The following is a 22,389-nucleotide window of genomic DNA, read 5'->3' as shown; positions in this document are numbered from 1 at the left end:
CATATCATCAGTTCACAGTACAGAGGTGAACGTCCACATTTTAAGAAGTGGCCTCTAAAACGGGATACTCAGTTTCTGAGTGCTCAACGTGAGACTGTGGCTTGGATTCTCAGAGTGGCTGTTGATTGCTAAGGTCAAATGAAACCAATTGAAGTAGTGGGTGCTCAGCTCCTTTAACCAACCCTACTTGCCAGAGTTTCCAGTTGGATTCCAAAACTACCAGGACTGAGCGTGGCCAACTCTCAATAACTTTGGGAATCCTTGCACATTGTCTGTGGGCATTGGGCCTGCCTTGAAGGCCCCTGGATCTAAGCAGGTACCAAACCGAATAGCTTGAACCATAATGACCTCAACTAGAAAACAGGCTTGTAATAAGAACCACAGATGGGGTTGATCCAAGCTCCCGCCACCTTGCATAACAAGGCTGTTTCCCAAAATCCCAGCTCTGAACACCCACAACGTTTGGGGATTAAGAAGGGCATGCAAACTTTGCATCTCAAGTCCATATCTGGAGGGGAAAAGAAATAAATAAGCCATTATTTCATATGGCAGCCTCCGAATGCTGCAACTGACACAAACCCCAGAAAGTCAATAGGTCCTGAAGCCTCCCCTTTTAGAGGGTTTTTCTTTCCCCTGTAATTAAGAGCAGTTAGATTTACTTCCAAGAAAAATTCAGGGCTTTGCTTTTTCTGGAATTGCCCTCTTGTTAAAAACACCCCTTTCTTCTCATGCTGGTTTGGAAGCTCTCCTTACAATGCTCTAACTAAGGAGATGGAATTTTAGCTTTATTGGGTGAGAAAGGCTCAGCTGCCATTCCAACAGCTCAGACAGCTGCCAAAGCCACACAACCGAGACATTACAGCTAAATTAAAAGCCGGGCCGGCTTTAAATGGCTCCATGATGCCCTAAAAAAAGAGCTAAATACACAAAGCCTAAATAAACTGTCCTCACTGTTACCTTGCTCTCTTTGCACATAAAGAATGCACACATCCTCAAGGATGTCTTTTAAAGGGGAAGCTTGCTGATCCTTAAAGCTGTCTCTGATCAGTGCCTGGTGAGGTCTGGATACAAAGCAGCAGTGCTCAGCTGCTCAAGAATCGCACCTCGCTTCCGTGCGGCTGGAGACAGGGAGATTAAAGGTTTCTCTCCACTTCCTGCTAGCACATTCACATTCACTCCTTCTAGCAGGTTCCAGGGAGAGAGGGAGCGAAGCCCCCATTTTTAGAAAGATGCAACAGGCGTCAGGATCTCAAGGTGGTTATTTGACACTGAAAAAGAGGAGCTGAGGTTGATGCGAAGCAAGTTAGAGCTCACAGGGAAAGCCAGGCTGGCATGTGAAAGCACAGCTCTGGCTGCGCCTCCCAACACTAGCATGTACCATCTCTGCAGCCTGTCTGCACAAGTCCCCCTCTCCGAGCGTTAAAGCCAGGGACTTTACAAATGTAAAAGTGCACAAACAGCCCCTGAAGGCTTCCAGAGCTTCCGTTTCCTTCCCTTGCACCTAGCATTAGACAGCCGAGAGAAAAGGCCTGCACTAACTTGTCCCCCGTTACACAGATTTTAGAATTGTACATTTCGTGGTCTCAAGGAAAGTGGACTCTGGAGGTTCATAGCAGCATCCATACAGGGATTCAACTATTACATAGGAATGTGCATTTAGTGGCATGCGAAGTGTATAAAATCCTGTAACCTAGAGCTGGTAAAGACTTGGGCAGTCTCCCTGTCAGGGCAGGATTGGTCCCTACTACACCTCACATACATTTGGGCCTGTCTAGTTTTCAATGTGCATTCCAAAGTATACATGAGGTTAGAAACCTAACCAGAGCGCTACACTCATGCATGCAAAGAGTTAAGCATTCAAGCAAGCTGGAGTCAGGCAATCTGAGCTCTCTTCCCCTCTTCAAGTACTGGCAGGGAGCTTTATTCCTCATTTCCCTCTGATGCACTGCGAGAGGATCACCGAGTCAGGTTCTACTGCATCAGTGTTGTTCAACTGATGACAGGGACCATCCGGCAGAGGAGAACTTTGGTCCCTCCTGTCTCCTGTGTTGCTATGACTAAGGCCTGGTCGACACACAGAATTTGAACTGCTAAACAGGCACATCTTTGTGTTTAGACAAGCACTGAGTACTAAGAGGGGCTTGTCTGACTGGAGCCTGGCATAATTAGCACTGATGTAGCACTTTTCAACTTCAAAAAGCTTTACCAACACTTAACTAATTAATCCTCAGAACACCCATCCCTGGGAAGTAGATAAGTATCCTGCCTTACAGATGGGAACGCACACAGAGGCGAAGTGTCTTGCCTGAAGCCACAGAAAGCATCAAGAGTCTGGGTTAGAACTCAGAGGGCCAATTCTGCACAAACAAACCTGTGTGAAAATGGACTAACACCATCAGAGTCTAGAAGATTACTCCATAAGAACATCCATACTGGGTCAGACCAGTGGTCCATCTAGCCCAGTATCCTGTCTTCTGACAGAGGCCAGTGCCAGATGCTTCAGAAGGAATGAAGAGAACAGGGCAATTTAACGAGTGATCCATCCCCCGTCGTCCAGTGCCAGCTTCTGACACTCAGAGGTTTAGGGACACCCAGAGCATGGGATTGCGTTCCTGACCATCTTGAGTAATATTAATTGATGGATCTATCCTCCATGAATTTAACTAATTGTCTTTTGAACCTAGTTATACTTTTGGCCTGCACAACATCCCCTGGCAATGAGTCCCACAGGTTAATTGTGCTTTATGTGAAGAAGTACTTCCTTATGCTTGTTTTAAACCTGATTCCCATTAATTTCATTAGTTTACCCCTGATTCTCGTGTTATGTGAAAGGATAAACAACACTTCTTCACCATTCATGGTTTTATAGACTTCTATGATATGCCCCCCAATTAGTTGTCTCTTTTTTAAGCTGAACAGTGCCAGTCTTTTTTAATCTCTCATATGGAAGCTGTACCGTACTCCTAATAATTTTTGTTGCCCTTCTCTGTAATTTTTTTTCGAGTCCAATTATATCTTTTTTGAGATGGGGCGAGCAAAACTGCACACAGTATTCAGAGTGTGGGTTTACCGTGGATTTAAATAGTGGCATGATGATCACAGAATCATAGAATATTAGGGTTGGAAGAGACCTCAGGAGGTCATCTCGTTCAATGCCCTGCTCAAAACAGGACCAACCCCAACTAAATCATCCCAGCCAGGGCTTTGTCAGGCTGGGCCTTAAAAACCTCCAAGGATAGAGATTGCACCACCTCCCTAGGTAACCCATTCCAGTGCTTCACCACCCTTCTAGTGAAATAGTTTTTTCTAATATCCAACCTAGACCTCCCCCACTGCAACTTGAGATCATTGCTCCTTGTTCTGATATTTTCTGTCTTTTATTATCTATCCCTTTCCTAATGGTTCCTAAAATCCTGTTAGCTTTTTTGACTGTTTGTTGTCCAGTCACCTAGTGTTGTGAGATCCCTTCGTAACTCTTCACTGTCTGCTTTGGACTTAACTATCTTGAGTAGTTTTGTATCATCTGCAAATTTTGCCACTTCACTGATTACCCCTTTTTCCAGATCATTTATGAATATGTTGAAGACCACTGGTCCCAGTATAGATCCTTGGGGGACCCCGCTATTTATCACGCTCCATTCTGAAAATGGACCATTTACTCCTACCCATTATTTCCTATCTTTTAATCCATTACTGATCCATGAGAGGACCTTCTCTCTTACCCAATGAGGACTTAATTTGCTTAAGAGCCTTTGGTGAGGGATTTTGTCAAAGGCTTTCTGAAGTTCCAAGTACAGTGTATCCACTGGACCACCTTGTCCACATATTTGCTGACTCCCTCAATGAATTCTAATAGATTAGTTAGACGTGATTTCCCTTTACAAAAGCCATGTTGACTTTCCCCAACATATCATGTTCATCTATGTATGATAATTCTGTTCTTTACTATAGTTTCAACCAACTTGCCTGGTAATGAAGTTAGGCTTCCCAGCCTGTAACTGGTCTCTTTTAAAAAAATCTGCATTACATTTGCTATCCACCAATCATCTGGTACAAAGTCTGTTTCAAGTGATACGTTAGGTACCACAGTCAGTGGTTCTGCAATTTCATATTTGAGTTCCTTCAGAACTCTTCAGGAAATACCATCTGGTCCTGGTGACTTATTTATCAATTTGTTCCAAACCCACCTCTATTGACACCTCAATCTGGGACAGTTCCTCAGATTTGTCACCTAAAAAGAACGGCTCAGGTGTGAGACTCAACCTCACATCCTCTGCAACAAAGACAGATGCAAAGAATTCACTGAGCTTCTCTGCAGTGGCCTTGTGTTCCCTGAGTGCTCCTTTAGCACTTCGATTGTCCAGTGGCCCCGCTGATTGATTGGCAGGTTTCTGCCTTCTGATGTGCTTTAAAAAATTTGCTGTTAGTTTTGTGTCTTTTGCTAGTTACTCTTCAAATTCTTTTTTGGCCTGCCTAATTATAACTTTCCATCTGACTGGCCAGAGTCTATGCGCCTTTCTATTTTCCTCAGTAGGATATGGCTTCCAATTTTTAAAAGATGTCTTTTTGTCTCCAGCTGCCTCTTTTGCTATGTTAAAAACATAAGAACGGCTATACTGGGTCATATCAATGGTCCATCTAGCCCAGTACGCTGACTTCCAACAGCGGCCAATGCCAGGTGCTTCAGAGGGAATGAACAGAACAGGTAATCATCAAGTGATCCATCCCCTGTCGCCCATTCTGAGCTTCTGGCAACGTTGTTTAGCTATGGTGGCATTTTTTGGTCCTCTTACTGTTTTTTTTTTTTTCTTTCCTAATTTGGAGTATACATGGAGCTTGAGCCTCTATTATTGTGTTTTTCAGACGCTGCTATGCAGCTTGCAGGCATTTCACTCTTGGGACTGTTCCTTTTAATTTCTGTTAAACTAGACTGTTCATTTTTGTGTGGTTCCCCTTTTTGAAGTTAAGTGCTACTGTGGTAGGTTTCTTTGCTATTTTCCCCCGCACAAGGATGTTAAATTTAATTACATTATGGTCGCTATTACCGAGCGGTTCAGCTATGATAACCTCTGGGCCAGGTTCCGTTAGCCACCTAGGACTAAATCAAGAATTGCCTCTCTGTTTGTGGGTTTTAGGACTACCAGCCTCAAGCAGTCATTAACGGTGTCTCAAAATTTTCTCTGCATCCCATCCTGAAGTGACATGTATCCAGTCAATATGGGATAGTTGAAATCACCCATTACGGAGTTTTCTGTTTTTGTAGCTCCTCTAATTTCCCTTAGTATTTCACAATTACAGTCACCATCCTGGTGAAGTGGTCGTTAGTGTATTCCTACTGCTATACTCTTATTATTCAAGCACTGAATTTCTATCCGTAGAGACTCTATGGCACTGTTTGATTCATTTAAGACTTTTATTGTATTTGACTCTGTGCTTTCTTTCACATATAGTGCTTCCCCTCCCTCCAGCACAACCTACCTTGTCATTTCTATGTATTTTGTACACTGGTATTACGGTGTACCATTGATTATCCTTGTTCCACCAAGTTTCTGTGATGCCTATTACACCACCATCCTCATTTAATACCAGGTATTTAATACCCCTCCCCTCAGAGAGGTATCCTCAGTGCAAGGGGATATCATGACATCATCTGGAAGGAGAATCCCAACCATGGGCTCATTTCCCTCCGCTCCAGCTTCATGTTCTTCCTCGAGACTTCCATCCTCCTCAACAGCACAGAGGCTGTCAGACTGAGGACAGGACCCCTTGGAAAGTCTCCTCTATGTACCTCCCTATCTCCCTTACTTCCTCCAGTTCAGCCACTTTGGTCTCAAGAGCCAGTACTCCCTCTCTGAGGGCCAGGAGCTGCTTGCACTGAATGCACACATATGCCACCTGTGCTGAAGGCAGGTAACCATACATGCTGCATTAGTGCAATCAATTGGACAGCCCCCACTCTGCTGCTGGACTTCCGCCTGCATTATTTTTACTCTTGCAGGGATGTGCATGCGTACACATTTTGGATCCATACTACCATAACAGGGTAGAGATTTCGGCTCCAGATTTCCTGGCTTCCAGTCCTGTGCTCACTGCATCCTTCTCTCAGAAGTGGTAATGACGTATCTATTACAGTGGTATGTTCTCCCAGAGACACATGCGCACATTAGGAGATACAAGGCAGCAGCAGCTGATGATGAGACACTGGGTTTATTCCAGGGACAGTTAATAGATGGACCGTGAGCCTGGACCGCCAGATGCGTTTGAACTGACCATGATCTTTTTATTTACTTATTATCGTCATGATTGTTGTTATTTTTGTATTATTTTCTCTGGAGTCTGGACCTTGACTATATCTTGACCAAGAAATTTGGACCTTAACAAAAAATAATTGGTTACCCCTGGTTTATTCCTTTCCCCTTTAAAGCGATCAGCATCTTTATAGCCTTTAGTCACAAAGCAACTGAACCCTCCTATCACTTTACCACTTCAAGGAAGCTATAATAGCTGCCGAACGGAAGCATGAGCTCCAAAGGCAGCTGCTAGCTGAGAAGTTATTGGAAGGGTCTGTGACGGCAACAAAGCAAATATTTACAAAACTGAAACATATGGGAGAGATGGGGACCAACAGGTACTGCCTAAGCTTGGGCATCAATGTCTTGGGTAGAGAAGGGGCTCCCAGCGAAGGGATCTGATCCAATCATTCCCAGCACAGGGTACATACGTCAGCACTGTTACTTCAAGCTGTGACTAGCAGTCTAGGCCCAATGCCTGGGTGTGGCCTGCCTCCTTCGGCCCCAAATGGAAGCTGGGCTGCTCTGAACCCCAGCAGGGTCTGGCGTGGCCTTGGCTCTGCTGTGGTTTGTTGCGGGCACATGTCGGAAAGGGAGGCTGCGGGCACTGTCTAGTAAAGTGGAGGTCGCGCTCGAGGAGAGAGGGGGTACTCCAGAGAAGTAAGGAGAACTGATCTAGCCCATCTCCCCTGCACTGTAACAGGCTGGCTGTGCCCAGACTCAAAAGCCTCCCGCAGCAGCTGGTTGCTCATCCCTGAGCTCTGGGAGAGAGACCGAAAGGGGCTACTAGAAAGGGGACGCTCTGGTCAGGACCTGAAGAGGCTACATACCATTACTGTGATGCCATCCTTCTCCAGGGGAGTCTTGTCGTAGGTCACTTCGCAGACCCGCACGACTGTCGTCGCGCCGTACTTCTTCAGATCCTGGAAAGGGAAGGGGAGACTCTTTACTTACAGACACATCTTCTCTATAGCAATCCTACCAGAGGGCAGACAGGCACGTGGCCTCTCTTCTCACCCGTGCTATTTGCGTGGCTCTCCTTCCAGATGTAGACTCAGCCCGGCACGGAAACATGTGCAAGCACAAATCACATGCTGAGTGAGCTGGGAGCACGTGTAAGCGCCTGGCTGAGTCAGGACCAGGATGGGTATGGTGAGGTGCTCAGGGAGCGGTTTAGGGCTGCAAGAAGTATTTACCCTCTGCTTTCTCCACATTTACATTCATGATCCCCTTAATCCTCCCACCAGCCCCTCCAACATGGCTCCCCCGACTCCTTTCCAGTGTTAGACCTGAAAACAAAATCCTCCAACACACACAATTCACCCGTTATGGCATAGCCGGTATGTGGTCGGAACACAAGCCCATAAATCAAAATGCCCCAACAATTCTGGCAGAAACCAACTCACTGGGACCTTGGGCAAGTCAGCACCAGTGTGATGCTTTGGGGGTCCACCCAGACCAGTAAGGTGGTCTGTTAACACCTGCCCGGTAACCTCAGGTGCCCATACGCTGTGCAGCTTTGGCGGAGCCCTGACACCAGCACCATGTCCACAGCATAAAGGTCTCCCCCTGCACTTTCATCCTCCAGTTACTCCTTTGCAGGGTGACCCCAAAAGCCCTTCCAATTTGGAGTCTCCCCAAAACTGTCTTCCCTGAAGTATCCGGTCCCTCTCGCTGAACGCTGTCAGAGGTAACACCTACTTCAATGCCTCCAAAGAGCCAGTCCATACAACAGCTTGATAGCTCAGCTGGGGTTAGACATGGCCCTTTAATACCCAGCACTGAGCTGGTCTGCGGTAAAACTTAAGTTTATTAACAAAGAACACAGATTCAAGTGATTTCAAGCTAGCGTGGAAGAGATTCGAAAGGGTGACAAACAAAACCACACCAGCACGCGTTCTAGTGTCTAATCTTTAACTCTCGCCCGATATAGCTTCTTCCTCACACCACGCTGTTAGCATTCTCCAGCATGACTGGCTGTTCCAGCCAGGATCCACCCTCCCCTGCTATGAAATGGGGATTGTGCCACATGTCTGGCACAGGTGTTGTGAAGATTAATTTGTATTTGTACAATAAGGCAGAAGAGCTATGAAAAGGGGCTGCGTCCTGGGATGGAGAAGCCTCCTTTTCCCTACGCAGGAAAATATCTTTCAGAGAATCATAGAATATCAGGGTTGGAAGGGACCTCAGGAGGTCATCTAGTCCAAGCCCCTGCTCAAAGCAGGACCAATCCCCAACTAAATCATCCCAGACTCATATCCAGCTTCTCATTCACTGTAGTCCCTAGGTCCTTTTCTGTAGAACTGCTGCCGAGCCACTTGGTCCCCAGCCTGTAGCAGTGCATGGGATTCTTCTGTCCTAAGTGCAGGACTCTGCACTTGTCCTTGTTGAACCTCATCAGATTTCTTTTGGCCCAATCCTCTAATTTGTCTAGGGCCCTCTGTATCCTATCCCTACCTTCCAGCGTATCTACCACTCCTCCCAGTTTAGTGTCATCTGCAAGCTTGCTGAGGGTCCAATCCACGCCATCCTCCAGATCATGAATGAAGATATTGAACAAAACCGACCCTAGGACCGAACCTTGGGGCGCTCCGCTTGATACTGGCTGCCAACTAGACATGGAGCCATTGATCACTACCCGTTGAGCCCGACAATCTAGCCAACTTTCTATCCACCTTATAGTCCATTCATCCAGCCCATACTTCTTTAACTTGCTGGCAAGAATACTGTGGGAGACCATACCAAAAGCTTTGCTAAAGTCAAGGAATAACATGTCCACTGCTTTCCCCTCATCCACAGAGCCAGTTATCTCGTCATAGAAGGCAATTAGATTAGTCAGGCATGACTTGCCCTTGGTGAAACCATGCTGACTGTTCCTGATCACTTTCCTCTCTTCTAAGTGCTTCAGAATTGATTCCTTGAGGACCTGTTCCATGATTTTTCCAGGGACGGAGGTGAGGCTGACTGGCCTGTAGTTCCCTGGATCCTTCTTCTTCCCTTTTTTAAAGATGGGCACTACATTAGCCTTTTCCAGTCGTCCGGGACCTCCCCCGATCGCCATGAGTTTTCAAAGATAATGGCCAATGGCTCTGCAATTACATCCGCCAACTCCTTTAGCACTCTTGGATGCAGTGCATCCAGCCCCATGGACTTGTGCTCTTCCAGCTTTTCTAAACAGTCCCGAACCACTTCTTTCTCCACAGAGGGCTGGTCACCTCCTCCCCATGCTGTGTTGGCCAGGGCAGTAGTTTGGGAGCTGATCTTGTTAGTGAAGACAGAGGCAAAAAAAGCATTGAGCTTTTTCCACATCCTCTGTCACCAGCTTACCCCCTCACTCAGTAAGGGGCCCACTCTTTCCTTGGCTTTCTTCTTGTTGTTAACATACCTGAAGAAACCCTTCTTGTTACTCTCAATATCTCTTGCTAGCTGCAACTCCAAGTGTGATTTGGCCTTCCTGATTTCACTCCTGCATGCCCGAGCAATATTTTTATACTCTTCCCTGGTCATTTGTCCAATCTTCCACTTCTTATCAGCTTCTTTTTTGTGTTTAAGATCAGCAAGGATTTCACTGTTAAAAGACAAGCTGGTCACCTGCCATATTTAGTATTCTTTCTACACATCGGGATGGTTTGTCCCTGTAACCTCAATAAGGATTCTTTAAAATACAGCCAGTTCTCCTGGACTCCTTTCCCCCTCATGTTATTCTCCCAGGGCATCCTGCCCATCAGTTCCCTGAGAGAGTCAAAGTCTGCTTTTCTGAAGTCCAGGGTCCGTATTCTGCTGCTTTCCTTTCTTCCTTGTGTCAGGATCCTGAACTCGACCATCTCATGGTCACTGCCTCCCAGGTTCCCATCCACTTTTGCTTCCCCTACTAATTCTCCCCGGTTTGTGAGCAGCAGGTCAAGAAGAGCTCTGCCCCTAGTTGGTTCCTCCAGCACTTGCACCAGGAAATTGTCCCCTACACTTTCCAAAAACTTCCTGGATTGTCTGTGCACCGCTGTATTGCTCTCCCAGCAGATACCAGGGTGATTGAAGTCTCCCAGGAGAACCAGGGCCTGTGATCTAGTAACTTCCGTTAGTTGCCGGAAGAAAGCGTCGTCCACCTCATCCCCCTGGTCTGGTGGTCTATAGCAGACTCCCACCACGATATCACCCTTGTTGCTCACACTTCTAAACTTAATCCAGACACACTCAGGTTTTCTGCAGTTTCATACCAGAGCTCTGAGCAGTCGTACTGCTCCCTTACATACAATGCAACTCCCCCACCTTTTCTGCCCTGCCTGTCCTTCCTGAACAGTTTATATCCATCCGTGACAGTGCTCCAGTCATGTGAGTTATCCCACCATGTCTCGGTTATTCCAATCACATCATAATTCCTTGACTTTGCCAGGACTTCCAGTTCTCCCTGCTTGTTTCCCAGACTTCTTGCATTTGTGTATAGGCACTTGAGATAACTTGCTGATCATCCCTCTTTCTCAGTATGAGGCAGGAGCCCTCCCCTCTCGCGCTCTCCTGTTCATGCTTCCTCCCGGTATCCCAATTCCCCACTTACCTCAGGGCTTTGGTCTCCTTCCCCTGATGAACCTAGTTTAAAGCCCTCCTCACTAGGTTAGCCAGCTTGCTTGCGAAGATGCTCTTCCCTCTCTTCGTTAGGCAGAGCCCGTCTCTGCCTGGCACTCCTCCTTCTTGGAGCACCATCCCATGGTAAAAGAATCCAAAGCCTTCTCTCTGACACCACCTGCATAGCCATTCGTTGACTTCCACGATTCGACGGTCTCTACCCAGGCCTTTTCCTTCCACGTTGAGGATTGACGAGAATACCACTTGCGCCTCAAACTCCTTTTTCCTTTTTCCCAGAGCTATGTAGTCCGCAGTGATCTGCTCAAGGTCATTCTTTGCAGTATCACTGGTGCCCACGTTGAGAAGCAGGAAGGGTTAGCGATCCGAGGGCTTGATGAGTCTCGACAGTCTCTCCGTCACATCGTGAATCCTAGCTCCTGGCAAGCAGTAGACTTCTCGGTTTTCCCGGTCGGGGCGGCAGATAGATGACTCAGTCCCCCTGAGGAGAGAGTCCCCGACCACCACCACCCATCTCCTTCTTTTGGGAGCGGTGGCCATGGAACCCCCATCCCTAGGACAGTGCATCTCATGCCTTCCAATCGGCAGCGTCTCCTTCTGTTCCCTTCCCTCAGATGTATCATCTAGTCCCCTCTCCACATTAGTACCTGTGGAGAGAACATGAAAACGGTTGCTTACCTGTATCTGCGCTGCTGGTACATGGACACTCCCCTTTCTTCTGGAGGTCACATGCTGCCAAATTTCTTCACCGTCCTCCTGTCCCCGCAGTGCAGCCTGCTCTGAATCTTCAGAATGTTGTGTCCGTAGAAGCACATCCTGACCTCTGTCCAGGAAATCTTCAGTCTTTGGACACCTTTCTGGACATCGCTCCAGCAGGGACTTTGCAATGCGAGACCTTCCCGCAACTTCACTACAAGCTACGTTTTCCCACACAAAGGTGCGTGTCGGCATTAGAAACGTTTGTCAGATCTGCCAACAATTAGTCTAGCACTGATGCAGCTCAGCTGATTAAGCTCTCTGGGGCAAGGTGGGTTGTTTTGTTCTGACAGCCTCTAGCAGAGTGGGGCTTTGGCATACTTGGGGTGACTGTAATGAGTAGCAGTGTAGTTCAGCGGTTAGAGCAGTGGACTGGGATTCAGGAAGCCTGGGTTCTATTTCCAGCTCTGCTACTGACCTGTCTCATGACCCTGGGCAAGTCACGTCACTGCTCTGTGCCCATTTCAGCTCTTCTGGGCAGAGTGTGTCCTTCACTCTGTGTTTATACAGCCCCTCGCACAATGGGGCCCTGATTTTACTGGGGATCTTTAGGCACTGCCGTAACGCAAATCAATAATAGTTACTGGCATCTAACCCTGCTCAGAGCACGGCTACATGACACTGTGGTCAAAGGGCCTGGGTGCTGCCTAGAGAAACTTGGACAAAAACCTTCACGTAAACAAGTTTTAAGAGGCAGACAGATGTTAAATCACAGGGCACGAAGACAGAAAATCTGGTGTAGGCAAGAGTGGGATATTTTTAAGCTACAGCAAAAAAGACTGGACACCTTCACTGCTCCTTCGAGTCGTAAACACAAGCAGGGGCATTTATTCTGAACCCAAGGAGGTTTGCAAAAGCTCATCTTGTTGCCCACGAAACCAAACAACATCCATGGACAACATAACCAATTCCAGGAAAATGAATGGCTCAAAAGAGCACATTGGCTACGGTCCCAAGAGCTCAACAGAGCGACACCAGAGAGAATGTTTTAGCTCCACGCACAGATAAAGGGAGCACTCTCTCATCTGTCCTCGGCTATGGTGTGTTTCCGTCTGGCTCTGCATCACGCGCGCCTTGGCCCCAAGAATTCCGGTAAGACTGCGCACTGCAAACACTTCACCAGGTTCCCTCCAGGAATGTTTGCAGCAGACAGGAGACAACTGGTCCAATTAACAGGGCCCTGGATAGGAAGCTGGACCCGGAATCTATTCTTGGCTCTGCCACTGACCTGCTGAGTGACGTTGGGCAAGTCCCTGTTTCCTCTCGCACTCTCTGTCTTGTCTATTTAGATGAGAGACTCCCTGGAGCAAGGAATGTCTCTTGCTCTAGGTTTGTACAGTGGGGCCCTAATCTCAGGTGGGGCACTGTGTGTTTTACAGCAAAGCCTAGTTAACAATAACATAGTGAAGTATAAAATCCTGCAAGTTTCCTCCTTCCCCAATAAAACGCTTGTGGTGCACAAGAGCAGGGATCCAGACACACTGTAGAAGGGAGAGATGGAAGAGAACATCTAGAGTATTAACTGGAGTGATGTATATCAGACACGGGAGGTAACTGTCCCGTTGTACTTGGTTCCAGTGTGGCCTCAGCTGGAGTGCTGCGTCCAGTTCTGGGCACCACACTTGAGGAAAGATGTGGACAAACCGGAGAGAGTCCAGAGGATAACAACAAAAATGATAAAAGGTTTAGAAACCCGACCTATGAGAAAAGGTTACAAAAATTGGGCATGATTAGTCTAGCGAAAAGCCGACAGAGTGAGGCCCCAATAACAGTCTTCAAATACATTAAGAGCTGTTACAAAGAGGACGGCGACCAATTGCTCTTCATGTTCACTGAAGGTAGCACGAGAAATAATGGACGTCATCTGCAACAAGGGAGATTTAGGTTAGATAGTAGGAAAAACTTTCTAAGTATACGGGTAGTTCAGCTCTGGAAGAGGCTTCCAAGGGAGACTGTAGAATTCCCATCACTGGAGGTTTCAAAGAACAGGCTGGACAAATGCCTGTCAGCGATGGTCTAGATTGATTTGGTCCTGCCTCAGCGCGGGGGACTGGACTGGACGACTTTGAGGTCCCTTCCAGCCCTATATTTCTATGATTCGACGATCCATCTTGTCTTCTGCCAGTGCAGTTATTACTTGTAGTATATTCCTCCAGTGCTCTGTCCAGTCCACGTTTTTCGTTGCTCAAGCAGTGGGGCTTCCGCCGCGCCCCTTGAGAAACATGCAGGGATATTTCGGTATAGACAGATGTATCACTGGGGGCGGGGGAAATCAGCCTCACTAGCATCTCAGAACACAAAAATGACCACCCAATAAGCACTATTCAGTGCGTTCGGCTTACTATCTATTATGCTTCTATGGTCTCCGTCACCCCAGGATTGGAGCATCTCACAACTGGGGAAGTATTTATCCTCACAGTGTCCTTGTGAGGTAGGGCAGTGCTACTATCTCCCACTTTACAACTGAGGAACAGAGCGACTAAGTGACTTTCCCATGGTTACAGAGGATGTCTGTGGCAGCGTAAAAGTGTGTGACCACACTGTGAACATGTAATTCCCCAATGTTAGGTGCTCAGAGGACTGAGCAATTTTCTTCCCCAGATGGGAGCCAAAGTCAAAGGTGTTGGTCCTGCTTTGAGCAGGGGGTTGGACTAGATGACCTCCTGAGGTCCCTTCCAACCCTGATATTCCATGATTCTATGTACTGTTCCTATTTATGTCAGGGCTGACTTTAGCCATTAATGCTTTGCAGGTTCCTTACGATTACTGTGAACATTTTCACACCATCGCTACGTTTTCTAACAAGCACAGGTGACATCTCCTGTCATGTTTTATTGCACATCCTGAGCAGCTCATTAAAAAAAATAAACCTGACAAACAAAGCTAGTCACAGTGCAGGAGCGATGACAGCTGCATCAGATTTCAGTGCAGTAAGCAGTTAGCCAGTACGCGCTCACACACTTTAGTGACACACACAATCCCATGGAGCCAGATGTGGAACCACTGATTCTTATGAACTGTAGTGGAATACACTTTTTAAACCACTGCCAGCTTGAAATTAATTTTTTTAACCTACTATTGGTGCAAGTAACACTGAAGAGGACTATAAATAATGATTTCTTTATCCTTTTGTGCATCTGACAACATTTTGTGTGGTTAGTTTTACTGCTTTCCTTGTATTTCCAGTCAGCTGGTCTGTTTCCTGTGCTGTTTGATGCTTGTCTTTCACACAGCAAGAGAGGAGAGAAAACCCTTTTAATAAAATAGAGAAAGATAATTGTAAAACCACAAAATCTGGTAGGGGGACTCTGTGTGCAAGTAAAATTTGAAGCTACTTTAAACTCTTTTTCAAATGGACCAGACGTTAAAAGTTGACTTTGTCCCTTTAAGCAACACATGCATAACAGGAGCGCTCAGTATTGTAAAAGAGGCTATTAATACTCAATTGTAGGCATGAGAGTCTATGCCTAACACAGTAATAAAGAAGAAAAGCGACTTGATCACAGTCTAAGCGTCTACATTGGGAACAAATATTTGACAATGGGCTCTTCAATCTAGCAGTCAAAGGGATAACACAATCCAATGGCTGGAAGTTGAAGCCAAACACATTCAGACTGGAAACAAGACGTATTGTGTTTTGTTTTTTTTAAAAGGGTGAGGGTAATTAGCCACTGGAATAACAAGTGTCATGGTGGATTCTCCCTCACTGATAATTTTTGCATCAAAGTTGGATGTTTTTCTAAAAGACCTGCTCTAGGAACTATTTTGGAGATGTTCTAGGGCCTGTGCTATACAGGACATCAGACTAGATGTTCACAATGGTCCCTTCTGGCCTCAGACTCTACAAATCTATGAAAGTTGGGAGCCAGACTGCACGCAACAAGAAGTGGAGGCTAAACTGCACACAATCCAACTGAACCCGAAGTCCAACTGCATTTCAGTTTGTTGCTCTATGCCTACAATAAACGGTGTCTAACCACCAGTGCCCTTCTCAGTTATGCAGGTGCAAGTCTTCAAAAGAAAGAATTTAGATTTGCTTTTACAACGCTGTGCAAAAACCCCCACTTCTGATGTGAGAGATTAGTATCTTTAGGTTCCGGGTCCACCACTTGTTTCAGTTTCACTCACCAATGCAGTAAGGATTTTGAAAGTTACATAGGTCACCTTCTTGATCAACCGGAGAGCTTTGTTGCTACATCCCTCAAGCAATTTAGTTGGATGCTACAGGCAGTCAAAGACTTGGTCCACTTCCAGCATGGCTTATCACCTGGACCATGGACTGGCCTTGAACTTCGATCTGACAAAATCAGCTACCTTACACTTTATGGAAAATCATCTGAATTGCTTCTTGCCTGAATGTGGCAAATCTACTTTCATACCAGATGCTTCAAAAAGTTATGAGCAAACAGCAAACCCTAGGGAAAGGTTTATGGTGCTCTCCCTCCTCCCACCATGTCTAAAATGTTCCCCTTCCTTCTCCCTCTCACACACAGCATATGTACCTGCCTCCCTTCAAAATCTGTACGGCTCAGACCTGCTTTGGTGGGTCCTTTGCACGTGTGAAAAGGAAGTCTCTGGTGTCAGCAGGTGTTTGCTTCTCAGGCTCTGAAGGGATTATTTTTTCTATCTTGGACAGTTTCTTCTTTGGCTCAGAAGGCCGCACCAGCCATCTTCTGAGCAGAGCATCCTCAGAATATGTCTGACCGTTTCAGAGTGCTTGGCATACTGAACGGCAAGCCATTACAGCTGAGCAAGCCAGCTCCAACTCATGCCTTTACCCAGATGGTGCCAGGAAGCCTGAGATGATGGTGAGAAGAGCGCATATAACAAGGTTTTATTTTATGCCACAAACATGGCTTGTGATTAGCCTCCTTACTTCCAACCTGTCGCAAATCAGTTGTTCAACACCCCCAGCTTCAAGTCAGCTCTGCACGGGAAGAGTCCTGCGTACATGTCCCTTCCCGCTGTGCTGAATTCTCAAGATTCTGTTTGTGCTGCGTCCCAGCTAGCAGTGACTTTGAGAGCTCATGGACAGTTGACACTAACTCACAACGAACCAGTAAATAAAATGCTCCGTGGATGGTGCAAAAGAAAGAACAGTAATCTAGATCTGACAACATGTTTCATCTGCTGCACATGAATGCTCCACAGGTGGGCTGGTTTCGAATGGCAGATGAAGTCAGTTTGCATTTTAAATACCTTGGGATCTTCTGGAATGGAAGATGCTGTATACATTTAAGGGGGGATATCATGTGTTCAATCAACAGAAGAACATGTGCATGTGAGCGAAGTAAACTAGACTAGGCTCAGGTCTCCTTAGGAGAACTTAGCCTTTTCCATTTTGATGACCACAGAACTAAAACTCTCTCGTTGGTGGAAGAACAGGGTCGAAGCCACACCCTTCTTTCCCCACACACGTGCGAAGTGGCAGATAATGCCAGACACATCGCTTCTAATTTTACCACCCTGCAATTACTTGCTTTGCCAGTGGGATCCAGAGCCCAGACAGTGAGCTCATGAAGATTGTTATCTGTGCAGCATCACCAAAGCATCTCTGTCGCCTTTAGTCTGCTAAGCCTAATGAGGAACAGGAGCTGCTGGGCTGTGGCTGTGAGAATGTAACTTATAAAATTCCACAACTGGTGGGGGCAGATGGGAGGGGAGGGTGTGCACGTGAGGACAGAGATGAGAGTTTACTCTGAATGCCGGGGTGATCAAGTGCTATAAGGAAGCAGTTTTTCACTCTGACTCAAACAGCGATACAGCTTGAGCTCCAGAACGTTTCAGTTCTGCGTCCGATAGAAGGTGAGGTACAAGCCCAATGAACAAAGGGAGAACGCGGCAGTTGAGATGTATCTTCAATTCTTCTGAGAGGCCAGGAGGCTAAGCATGAACAGAGTGGCTCACAGTGATCTGGAGATGATAAACATCATGGATACCCTGCCACAACTCTGAGATTTTGGCATGACAAGGGTGATTACAGTCAGGTAACCGACTACCTCCCAACGCCTCCCCCTTGTCCTCCTGCAGACACAGCCACAGAAATATTTATAGAACAATGCAGTCAGCTAACTGCAGTCACAGAGAATACAAAGAGAAGCTTGGAAGTGGGAGCCCGGGGACACTAGACTGAGACAGGCTTTCTCTAATGTGATCCTTGGATGTATAAAAAGGAGCTGTACTGATGCGACTGCTGTGGGAATACTGTGTCCAGTTCTGGTGCCTACAATTCAACAACGATGTGGATAAATTGAAGAGGGTTCAAAGAAGAGCCACAAGAACGATTAAAGGACAGAAAACCTGTCTTATAGGACAGAGTCAAGGAGCTCAATCTATTTACCTTAATGGAGAGAAGGATAAGGGGTGACTTAATCAGAGTCTGTAAGTATCTACATGGGGAACATATATTTGATAAGAGAGCTCTTCAATCTAGCAGACAAAGGAATAACACTATCCCGTGGCTGGAAACTGAAGATAAAGTCAGACTAGAAATAAGGCACACTTTTGTTTTTTTTAAACAATGAGGGCAATTAATTATTGGAACTAGATTCAGGATGGTGATCGATCCTCCATCACTGGCAATTTTAAAATCAAGGTTGAATGCCTTTCTAAAGCAGGGGTGGGCAAAGTTTTTGGCCCGAGGGCCACATCTGGGTATCGAAATTGTAGGGCAGGCCATGAACGCTCACGAAATTGGGGATTTGGGTGCAGGAGGGGATGAGGGCTCTGGCTGGGGGTGCGGGCTCTGGGGTGGGGCTGGGACTGGGACTGAGGGGTTGTGGGTGCAGGAGGGTGCTCCAGGCTGGGACGGAGGGATTTGGAGGACGGGACGGGGATCAGGGCTGGGGCAGGGTGTTGGGGGTGCAGGCCCCGGGCGGTGCTTACCTCAAGCAGCTCCCAGAAGCAGTAGCATGTCCCCTCTCCGGCTCCTAAGTGAAGATGCAGGCAGGCAGCTCTGTTCACTGCCGTGTCCGCAGGCATCGCCCCGCAGCTCCCATTGGTCGCGGTTCCTGGGTGCCAAGCCCCCGGCTGCCCCTACGCGTAGGAGCCAGAGGGGGGACAGGCCGCTGCTTTCCGGAGCCGTGCGGAGTGGGGCAAGCCCCTGACCCCACTCCGTGGCTGGAGCGCCAGAACAGGGCAAGCCCCAGACCCCTCTCCCCAATGGGAGCTCGAGGGCCGGAATAAAAAGTCTGGAGGGCTGGATGTGGGCCCTGGGCTGTAGTTGGCCCACCCCTGTTCTCAAGGATCAGCTCTAGTTTATGCAGTAAGTATTGCAGGGAGGTCCTATGGCCTGCGTTATGCATGCGGTCCAAGCAGATGACCACACTGACCCCTTCTGGCTTTATAATCTATGAATCTGGTCAAAGGCAACCCACTGTACCGATCTATGGCTAAGTGCCTTTGTCTGGCGAATGGGTCTCGGAGGATCAGAGACTCTCCAAATTGCTGTGTATTATGAATGCTGAGCAGCCTAGTGGTGAGTACTCGCAACGGGGAAAGCAGTATCCATTTTCAGATCCAGATATTACGAGATATTTTTCTCCTCGGCACGGTTGCTGTGTGAACAAGGAGCTGGGTGACAGGGTGCCCTGCGCTCAGAACTGTTCCGTCACTCCAAATGAGTCCCCAGGTACTGGTGGTGAGAGGCTCTGGACTGACACGCCTGCAAAGGAGGAGTGTTATGGCCTGTATTACAGCACCACCTCTAGGCCCCAAATGACCAGGGACCATTTGTGCTGGGAGCTGCACGTACACGTAGGGTGAGGCTGGTAAAGCTGCTTAGAGGGCTGAATGCCCAATTTCCTTTCATTTTAAATCTCAGTCGTAGATCTGAGTTGTAGTATAGGGAGTCCCTGCCCCAAAGACACTACAATCCTAGCAGATAAGGCAGACCAAGGGTGAGAGGAGAAGGGACAGTATTACTGGCCCCATTTTACAGATAGGGAGTTAAGGGACAGAGAGATTAAATGACTTGCCATGGGGCACTTATGTAGTTTGTTGCAGGACCAGGAACTGAACCGAGATCTCCTGAGTCCCAGTCAAGAGACGGGCTAGATTTGAACTGGTGTCCCTGAGAGTTCAAACCTCTATATCCTACTACCAACTCCCTAAGCCACCCCCCCATCTTTCCTGCATTTCCTCCTTACCTCTATGAAGGTGCTGAGTGTGGCATTGGTGGGGTTGTGGGTAATCAGGAACCGCATGTTTTTGTAGCAGACCTCCACAGGTGCAGGCCGATTCATACGGGCCATGGTGAAGTGAGGGTGGCAGGGGGAAATAAAGAAAGAAGGACGAGAGGTAAAAAAAAAAAACAAAAAACACCTGGTGTTTTGGGGGGGAGAGGAAGTAATTTAAAAAAACCCCAACACAAATGTTGTGCAAATATTCCCAGCTCTTGGGAGTGTGTTAGATCCCCCAACACACACAAAAAGCCATGTGCTTGAAGCCAAATAATAATAATAAAAAATAATAATCTCCCTTTGTAGTGTCAGTTTCCTTTGGGCGTGCAATCCAGAGCCGCCGCCCTCCCTGCCTTCCGCGCCGTCCGGTTTCCTTGCTTTCCTCTCTAGAAAGGCCTTTGCATCAGGGAACCTCCTTGCGTGCCGTTGCGCGCCGTCACGTTACCCCATCTGGATAGGTGGAGTACTTGGGAGCAGCGATGGGGGCCCGAAGCGGATCAGGCTGTGGCAGCAGCCAGCAGAAGTCCCTTGGCTGCGAGAGCCATGCACGGGAGATTTGAATGGTTAAACCCGAGGGCACGGACCCAGGGGCAGGAGAGCCGGCAGAGACCCTTCTTCAGTGGGCACAATGTTGTGCGTGGCAATACTCAAAGCTGCTCCCCGGCACCTCCATAAATCCACAGCCAGTCACCGGCAGAGAGAGCCTGGAAGGGAGAAACAGACAGGATGAAATCAATGTGGGGTTGGGATCGAGTAAAGAGAAAGCTACACCGGGCCACGAAGTGCCAAAATTAGTAGGGGACGCAGCTGCTGTGTCTGATGCCAAAGCCCTTTTTCCACCCTAGCCCTGAGCAAAACACTTCAGGAATTGTCACACTAAGGGCCAGCTAAGGTGGATGTAATGAGATCAGATCACCTAACAGCAAATGCTCTCAACAGAAACCAGGCAGGCAAGTGGCCGGGCAGAGGGCTCGTCGCCAGGACGCCTGGGCTCTATTACCAGGTCTGCCCTTAGCGAAGCAGGTAACCTTGGGGAAACCACTCTGTCTCGTCTCTGCCTCTGGTTAGCAATAGGTGTGCCATCTGCCCAGGTCAGGCGGTGCTTTGAGGCTGAGCGACTGCGACATGTATTTGTCAGGTGAAAGGTGTGAGAGGAACACACAATAGGCACTAGTCACCCTGTACGTCCTCTGCAAACCCCACTCTCTCGCGATTCTGCCACGCAGAGAAATTCGTGAATGACTCGTCTTCTGGGAAGGCCCATTTTCATATCTTGCTGGCCAGCTCCCCCGCGGGTACTACAACTCAGTGTGAGCCTCCAGCTGCCTGCCCCGGGTCATGGATGGCTGAGCTCTAGCACGGCTCGTTGGGATACCCCGCGGGACGGACAAGCACCGATGGAGCATCCACAGCATTCAGCCAAGTAATTATCTGCTTTGAAAACATTCACCTGCTACTTGACCCCTGAGCGTAGGGAGCAGCTCGACAATGAAGACAGCCGTCCCTTCAGACAAAGGCTGCTTCCCCTCCCGAAGCCTGACGGCGGGGGCTCGGAGTCCAAGGCCTGGCACTGGAGATGCTCTCCCGCTCCTGCCCAGCGCTGCTATACAGAGAGACACGCCCAGCGCCCAACACATGGATCTGGGAAGCCAGAGCTCAGCTCTTTGAACCGTGCTAGAAGCCTGACCGTGCTCTGGGGAAGACGCAGGCGACATTCTCTCCAGGGTTCACAGCCCCACACAGGTGGGCAACTGCCTCTACACCACCTGGGGCTTCCCTACGACCGGCAGACAGCTCTTTGCGACAACACACTACAATTGCCTTTAACAGATGCAGCTGGAACCACACTGTACCCTGCTGCCAACGGCGCATGGGAATCTAGCAGCAAGCTCTCCTAACAAGCTGGGATCTGGTCCGATGATGATCACAGCAAATCCTTACCCTGGTTGGATTGGCAGGGCCATGGGGGGGCGTGTCCACTGAGGGGCGGAGCAGCTCACGGGAAAGGGGGCTTGCGTTCATCAGCTTAGCCTAGGACGGGAAGGGTGGTCAGCAGGTCACAGGTGGAAGTTAAACTGCTCGGCTTAGCTCTGAGAAACTTACAGCAAGGCATTTCTAGCTGTTTCTAACTATTAAAAAACCTGGGACAGCTGCAGAGAAACCCAGCTGTCTGCTCTGCGGGGGGGAAAGACAGAGTGGATCCATCTCACGAGCCTTGCAAACGTGCAAGAATGACTAGCTACACCCAAGAATCAGTTACTGCATCCTCGGGGCTGGGAGGGCAGAGGCGGCACTGGGGCCTTCAGGAAAGGTTGGGGGTTTGAAGCCATCAGAGCACGGACTCAGGATTTCTTCAGCAGCTTTGCTCACCAGAACAGTCCCTGAGAAGGTAAGAGTCTGAGCTGCTGTGTAGCTTCCCCCTGCAGGAGCAGCCGCGCAGGAAGGCAGCTGTTAGGAAATGTGTCCCCCGCCCTGGGCCAATACAATTTCTCATTTGTATGATTTAAAGAGGGCCACATCGGGGTTGCGAAATTGTACAGAGGGCTGGGTAGGGAAGGCTTTGCCTCCCTGAACAGCCAGGCCCC

The 22,389-nt window shown here is 48.1% G+C and overlaps 1 protein-coding gene across 10 annotated transcripts in view; it reads right to left on the bottom strand.

The window, feature by feature from the left end:
- Nucleotides 1-22,389, bottom strand: part of PTP4A3 (protein tyrosine phosphatase 4A3) — a 168,421-nt gene that overhangs the window by 23,989 nt on the left and 122,043 nt on the right. For 9 of the 10 annotated variants that reach the window (XM_037891918.2, XM_037891925.2, XM_037891917.2 and 6 more), the window contains 2 exons: nucleotides 19,772-20,508; nucleotides 7,121-7,213 (listed from right to left, as the gene is read on the bottom strand). In XM_037891918.2, the coding sequence (XP_037747846.1) occupies nucleotides 7,121-7,213; nucleotides 19,772-19,876 (198 nt within the window). In that variant the 5' untranslated portion in view covers nucleotides 19,877-20,508. Of the gene's footprint in view, nucleotides 1-7,120; nucleotides 7,214-18,509; nucleotides 18,554-19,771; nucleotides 20,509-22,389 lie in introns of those variants that run through there. The other variant, XM_043539021.1, reaches the window with a different exon arrangement.

The sequence above is a fragment of the Chelonia mydas genome, chromosome 2 (assembly GCF_015237465.2).
Source record: "Chelonia mydas isolate rCheMyd1 chromosome 2, rCheMyd1.pri.v2, whole genome shotgun sequence".
NCBI lineage: Eukaryota > Metazoa > Chordata > Testudines > Cheloniidae > Chelonia > Chelonia mydas.
Note: the sequence above shows the minus strand (reverse complement) of the source record. Positions and strands in the feature narration are given on the sequence as shown.